This window comes from Teleopsis dalmanni, chromosome 1 (genome assembly GCF_002237135.1).
Source record: "Teleopsis dalmanni isolate 2A chromosome 1, ASM223713v2, whole genome shotgun sequence".
NCBI classification, from domain to species: domain Eukaryota; kingdom Metazoa; phylum Arthropoda; class Insecta; order Diptera; family Diopsidae; genus Teleopsis; species Teleopsis dalmanni.
In genome coordinates, this window is record NC_051846.1 from 219617572 (window position 1) to 219624757 (window position 7186).

At 29.8% G+C, this 7186-nt stretch overlaps 1 protein-coding gene across 1 annotated transcript; it reads left to right on the forward strand.

Moving 5' to 3' along the window:
• Positions 1-2651: 2651 nt before the first annotated feature.
• Positions 2652-6569, forward strand: LOC119672233 (myb-binding protein 1A-like). The gene is made up of 5 exons (XM_038083236.1): positions 2652-3089; positions 3140-3331; positions 3391-3573; positions 3630-4973; positions 5034-6569. The coding sequence occupies exons 1-5, from the start codon at positions 2835-2837 to the stop codon at positions 6483-6485; spliced, it is 3426 nt and encodes a 1141-aa protein (XP_037939164.1). The 5' UTR covers positions 2652-2834; the 3' UTR covers positions 6486-6569.
• The last annotated feature ends 617 nt before the right edge of the window (positions 6570-7186 follow it).

Genomic DNA, 7186 nt, shown 5'->3' on the forward strand with positions numbered 1-7186 from the left:
TAATGTTTTACACACTTAGCTTGAAGAAAATGTAACTGTTTTTTTTTTATAAAAAAATTTGTTTCTACATATGTTTTGTTACCAAAAGCACAGACAAATAATACACAGATTGCGAATACAGAACAAAAAAATTAGTCCCTTTGATTTCATGGTAGCCAGCTAGTTTTGGGTGCTAGTTTGGGTGCTTTTGTGATTTATATGTTGACAATTTTCTGTTTTGCGAACGAGACGAAAGGGCAATCAGTGAAGTGCAATTTTTTGTTTCTATATTTACAAAATTTGATTTCTTTTAGGTTAAGAGGAAATAGAGAGGAAAGGGCGTCCAATAGTAGTTAAACACGAAGAAGGGTTGTTTAGTATTGAATGGACACACAAATTCAAAGAAATAGTCTTTGCTTTTTGTACACATTTTTTCTAAAATATATGATTGACTTTTTTCAAATTATTATAAATTTGATTTTTGATGAAATTGTATACTGGTCTCATACAAATATATGAGGTTTCCCTATTATGAGGTGAGTAAACACCGGCAGTAGCCCAACCATAGTTGTTGTTAGTGCAAATGGTATTATGTGCATTGTAGTAAAGACAGTACTATGACATGTATGTTACTAGCCATGATATCATGAAGTATGTTAATAAACACCATGTTGTTAAATATCTATTTATGTTTTATATTTGAATATACAAATGATTAAATACACAGCAAAACTATGGAAGCATAAGTTCGCAAAACAGAAAATTGTCAACATATAAATCACACAAGCACCCAAAATAGCAATACCCAGCGGCACCATCATGCCAGCGCTGAAAAAATAAGCGAGGAGGTAATAGCTCTTCGTTTTTATTTTTCTTTGTTTTCGACATTTGTGTTCGACATAGACAATTTCGGGGTTGAAATTATAAAAGAATGAAGAAGAAAAGCAAAGGAGTATTAAGAATTTCTTGTTTTGCCTACATTGTATACATTTAGTCTGCTTTTGATTTTAGTGAAGTGTGTGCAGTGAACAATTTTTAATTTTTAAAATCAAAATAAAATCAAAAATATAAATAAAATATAATTTGTAATTTAACATAAACTCACTGTAAGTATATGCAAAATTAAATGAATATATTTAAAATGATAATTGAAATTTTTGTTTTGTATTATGTAGATGCTACTGCGTCAAGAACGATTAATTGACCAATGTGCTGCGAATGCAGTCATTCTAAAGCAAGGGGTAATCAGCTGTAGTCATGTAGTCAGCTGTTTCAATTGGAAAATTTTACAATTCAAACTGAAGAGGATTTAATTCAATTTAATGAAGAAATCACTGCCGTTGAAGTAGTTGTAAGTTAAATTATATATGTTTCTTACTTTCAATTTCAACTTATTAATATATTCACATGTAACAATTTTACTAATTCATACATTTCTTTTCATCTATTACGTTATTTATAGACTGCATCAATGAGACGCGTTATTAAAAAACAACCAATTACGCGAAAAATTTCCTGGAATTTTGGAGAATGGTACCCAAGGCAAGAAGTCCTTAAGAGCGTTAGAGAATGTGACAGCAGCACTTTTTGGTATGGTATATTGTACATAATTAACTTTAGCGTATACAATAACATACTTTTGTATTTACAGATGCTTTAAGTACAGATGGTAAGCCGAAACAAGTGATCGAGTCGAGTCTGGAAATCTCTTCAAGGTTTTAGTAACAATTTCCAGAAAAATATTCATATATATATTTACTTATGTTATATTTTTTTATGTAAATATTAATATTTTAATTGTATAAAACATAAATATAAAATATAATTTATCCAAAAAAATTTATAGTATTTTATTTAAAAATCAATAGCATAGGAAAAATTTAAAAGGTAAGCGAACATGTCAGCGCTGATATGTTGCATTACAAATTCGAAAAGGTAAGCTAACATGTCAGCGCTGATATGTTGCATTACAAATTCGAAAAAGTAAGCGAATATGTCAGCGCTGAAATGTTGCATTACAAATTTGAAAAGGTAATCGAACGATTCAGCGCTTGCCCGCAATGACATGCACGTGTTAAAGTAATTAGGAGTTTCCTTTGAATAATCAGCGCTAGGCATTACCATTCAGCGCTGAGGGAATCGATTCCCGATTATTATTGAATATACATATATTACATGATTAAGCAAACTAAACTAAATTAACTTGATTGATTTAAATGTTTATATATTAATTTATATATATATTTATCACATTTTATTTGTTGCAATAGCCGTCATTTTTTCTTTTAGAGTAGAAAAAAAATAACATTAATTCCGGTTGAAAGATATTGGCAGCACTTTTAAAATATGTTGAACGCTTTTGTCTGACATATGATTTTTGTTGTATAGTGTTCAATATGATATAATACGAACGATATAAATTATGGAACATATTTTCAGTGAACATTCCCGATGGACTGATTTTTGAACTTAGCCGCACTAAAACTTGGTGATTTGATGTTATTATCCAAATAAGGTGCGCACAAGTTTTTCATATTATTAAGAGGTAAACATATGATTAGCAAGTGGTAACAAATTATTAAACCGCAACACCAAAAGAGAGTAATTTAGTGTTATCGTGGTAGGATCAGATGTATTTAGTACGTGTGCCAAAATTTTATAAAAATATCTATTTTCAAAAGCAATTTACTGTGTTACGATCGAAATGGGCGAAGTTACCATTCTTTAATGGGTTTTCTTTGATTGTTTAGTTACGCTTGGAATTACCGTTCTTTGTATTCTTTGATGCAATGCATTGAAACGCACGTGCGCGTTTAGTTATATATTTTAAATTGTAGGAATCTTAAAAACATCTAATGTATCTTTCAGCGAATAAAAGGGTTTTAAAGCGCCAGAATCCTGCTGGTGGAAAAAAGACTGTCAAGAAGAGAAAGCTTGCAAACAGTGAACCTGAATATAACAATCACCATTTCGCACCATCATTAAAACTATCAATTGACACGCGTATATTTCTATATTTCAATGAATTAGTTAATGAAGATTCTAATATACGTGTTAATGCTGCTTTATCCTTAATGCAGCATTTGAGTAAAAAAACTGAAGTTGAAAAGGTATAGATCCTGTTAAATAAAGTAGTTAGTAATATAGTATTTGTTTACAGCGTCAGAAGGAATTATATTATACATTAAAGCGTCTTGTTCGAGGATGTGGAGCATCTACAAATATTTCTCGAGCAGGGTTTTTTACTGCTTTAGTGTTGTTTTTAAAAAAATTTTTAACAGAAATTTCGAATAAAGAAGTTTTTGATGCATTGCAAAATGAGTTAAGAACTGGGACAACTATAGTAAAAAAGGTATGTGCATACATAACAAATGACACTAATGTATCGTAACAAGGATTTATTATAAGCAGAATGATTCAGATGCAGTTGTAGGTAAAATACTGGTGTGTGTAGCTATTATGCATTCAGGTCGAGTTTTTGTTAGTAGTGAGGACGATTTGCAAAAATTAACGCTGTTTCTGCTAAGAGCTACAAAGCATCGAACCTATCACTCTTCGTTGGGATATGGTTTTTTAATAGAATTTTTAAATATGGTAAATTTTCTTGTTCAAAGTAATTTGTAAATTTTAACTTTAATTCGAATTAACAGATAAGCGAAGAACAATTTGAAGTCACAATTTGGCCTTATCTTACCAAAGACATTATAAAACCGTGGACAAAACAAACAATGCAAACTATACATTGTCTTATTTGTGTTCATAAAATTTTTCCAGAAGTAGTAAATGAAAAAATTCTAGAATCAAATTTTGGTGGAAGTGAACTTTTAAATACAGAGAGTTTTCAATATATTTATAAAATATTTTGGGAAAACTGTAATACAAACAATTTAACTGATCCAGTTTATGATGATTTTGGATCCTACATTGCTACACAATCAAAGTTAAATGAGTTTTGGACAGAATATGTAGATAAAGGACTAAATCGTACAACAAAATTTAAAGAAATAGTTACTTTGCGGATAGTTACAGCTATCTTAAAATCGTTAGATATTACTAAGACGAAAATTGAGGATTTGATGAGTGAGAATTTTATGATTTTGTTGATTAAAGGATTAAAAGATGCAAAATATAAAAAGGATGAAACACTTCTAGCATTTTACAAAGATTATTTTGAGGCTTTACTCATTGGTTGTGAGAAAGTGAGCGACAAGCAGAAAGTAGCTGTTATAAAACGTCTAATTGAACCACCAGGAACATTTAATATTGAGAAATTTACACATACTCGTATTATAAATCAACTTGTGAACTCTCTTGGGGAAGCTGGCGTGAAAGAAATCTTTGAAATATTTAAACGAATATTTTTAGGATTGTTTTTTAAAAGCGGTAAAAGTTCCTATGAAGAATTGTTTCATTTTGAACGATCTATTGCCGGTTATATGTTGCAACATTTACTATCACACATTTCTGTTCGTTCATCATTCAAATGGCGGGAGGAGCAATTGCGATTTCTGCTTACTGGAGGCATATTTCATGTAACAAATGAAATGGAAATTTGTAAAATTGAAGATTCTGGGTCGTTTAGTAAGAATTTTGGATATCAGTGTCTAAAAATGTTTTATTCAAGCTTGAACTATAAGTCTAATGTTATGAAAAAAGAAAAAAAACTTCTGCTAAATCTTGTGAATTATTGCAATGAGGTCATACAAAGAAAAAATTCGGATAATTACTTGCGAATCAAAAATATTGATCAATGTTTACAAAAAAGCTGGAGTTACTTGTATAATGCAGTATTAACTGAAACAAATAAATGCAAACCATCCGAGGCGAATAATAGAACGGAGTTGCAAATGATATTTCATATATTGCTACTAAATATGGGACTACAGTATTTCAAAGAACCGGAAATGGCGCGCCTAGCTATAGAAGACATAATTGTATGCATGCACCGTCTTCAGGGTCAACAAAAATTTAGGATTGTTACAAAAAGTAACAAGGTTAGTGTTTTTATTATTACTATTCTTATTGTTAATAACTACTATGTTTGCTTCTTATAGGAAAATGAACCAAATTGGATAGAAGTAGTAATAGATTTATTTTTACACTTACTTTCACAAAACACGAGTGCGTTGAGAAATATTGTTAATCAGTTGTTTCCATTTTTCTGCGATAAGTTAACTTTAAACGCAATTCATCAAATTTTGTCCATGCTAGATATGAAAGATGGCCAAAATCCACTAAGTTTAAAAGATGAAGATATTGAAGATGTAGAAGAAGAGGATAGTGATAGAACAAAATCTGATAATGAATTGGATTCCAATAATGATGATACGGCTTCTGAAAGTTATGGACAAAGCGAAATTGATGAAAGCGAAGATATGGGCACTGGAGTAGATAAATTGAGAAACGCAATATCTATGGCACTTATTGAAACTGAAGCTGGTGGTGTTGACGATGATATGGAATCAGTTGATCTTAATGAACTATCAGAAGAGCAAGGAAGAAAGTTAGACGAAGCGTTAGCAAATGCATTTAAAATAAAGAAAAGCACAAGTAAAACACCATCTAAAAAGTCGAAAAGTTATCAGGTCAGGAACATCACTGTAATGCACTTCCGTATAAGAGTTCTTGATCTAATCGAGATATATATACAACAAAAGCCTTTATTATGTGTTTCTATTGAAATAATGCTTGCGTTATTTAATATGATGGAATATTGTATTGCTGAGGAGTTGAAACCTTTGCGAACAAAAGTTGAGAAAGTTTTAAACAAGCTGACTTCACTTAAAAGCTTCGCTATAGAATTGGAATTAAACCAGCACAATATAGTAGATTTTATTCGTCTTATTATAGAAAGAAGAACGCAAACATCAGCATTTGATATAATAAGTAAAATACGAAATAAATGTGTTATATTTCTTATAAACAACGCTTGTAAAGTAATGGATAATAATTCATTAGCTTTACTAAACTTATGTAATTCATACATTGAAGAATTCATAAAATCAAGAAATGCCTATATTAATGCAACATTACTTTCAGATATTTTTAGGTTGCGCTTAATAATGGTTTGGGAATTAGCTCAAACTTTGGCAGAGCTGGGTTTTTCACTAAAAACTCGCGTTTTTAGACGTATTCAAACATACGAAATTCTTTCAGTACTGTACAAAAATTGTAGCATACAAAACTGTGACATAGAAAGCGCTAAAAATTATTTTTGGCAAATTGATAAATTGCTTATTGATCACATAAAAACACTTGCTACTACTAAAAACATGAAATATTCTCTAAACGAATATCAAAAACTTTTGGAATTTTTATTACTGGCTAATAAAACTTATACACGTTTGCAGTTGAATAACACGTCATTAGCTTCGTTTGAAACAATCAATTTTGTACAAGACATAAGACGTCAGATTTACTTGGTATCGCTGCATACTTATCAGAGATATTGTACCACGCACAAAATTAAGGTAATACGAAATAATGAATTAAAACAGTTAATGTAACTATGAATCTTAACAATAAAAAATATAAGTAAAAAAATTACTTCGACATCAAAATAAAGAATCTACTCTTTGTGGGTATGCATATTAAAATATAAATATATGTATGGTTTATCAACACATCCTTCAAATTAGTGCTTCTTTTGTCTAGTATTTAATTTCATGCAGTCATGAAATTTTATAATTTCAGATAAATTTATTGAACATAAAATATATACAGTGGTTCGCAGCTTATTTGATGCAAACATTTTTTGAAGTTACATTTTTTCAAAATATTTTGCAAATTTAAAAAAAGAACAAAGTTATTATTTATAGTGTTTTATTTCATTTCCAAAAACAAAAACAGAAGAATATTCCATTTCTTAGTTATCCAATAAAAACCAAAAAAATAAAAAAGTCATATCACAGATATACAAATTAAATTTGTACAGAATTACGAACTATTTTTAAGAACTTAGTACTTTGCTGGATATTTCTTGTCAATAATAGCCTGAAGCGACTTCTTTTACTCCATTCTTTTTGTAAAGCGTTTTTTTAAGTCAGATTTGTTACGGATGTCGTGTTTTCTAATATTTCTCTTTAAAACGGACTACAAATTTTCGATAACGTTTAAGTCTAGTTATTGTGCAGGAGTTTGGACAATGTGTAGATATTGCAATATTAACAACTATTGTGCTTAATGTCGTTGTGCATCTGCAATCTTT

Bases quoted from the DNA above. Each gene is read 5' to 3' on its own strand.
- LOC119672233 (XM_038083236.1), top strand. From the start codon at position 2,835: ATGTATCTTTCAGCGAATAAAAGGGTTTTAAAGCGCCAGAATCCTGCT. The intron at 3,090-3,139 runs GTATAGATCCTG...ATTTGTTTACAG, and splicing joins AAAAAACTGAAGTTGAAAAG to CGTCAGAAGGAATTATATTA. The intron at 3,574-3,629 runs GTAAATTTTCTT...TCGAATTAACAG, and splicing joins TAATAGAATTTTTAAATATG to ATAAGCGAAGAACAATTTGA.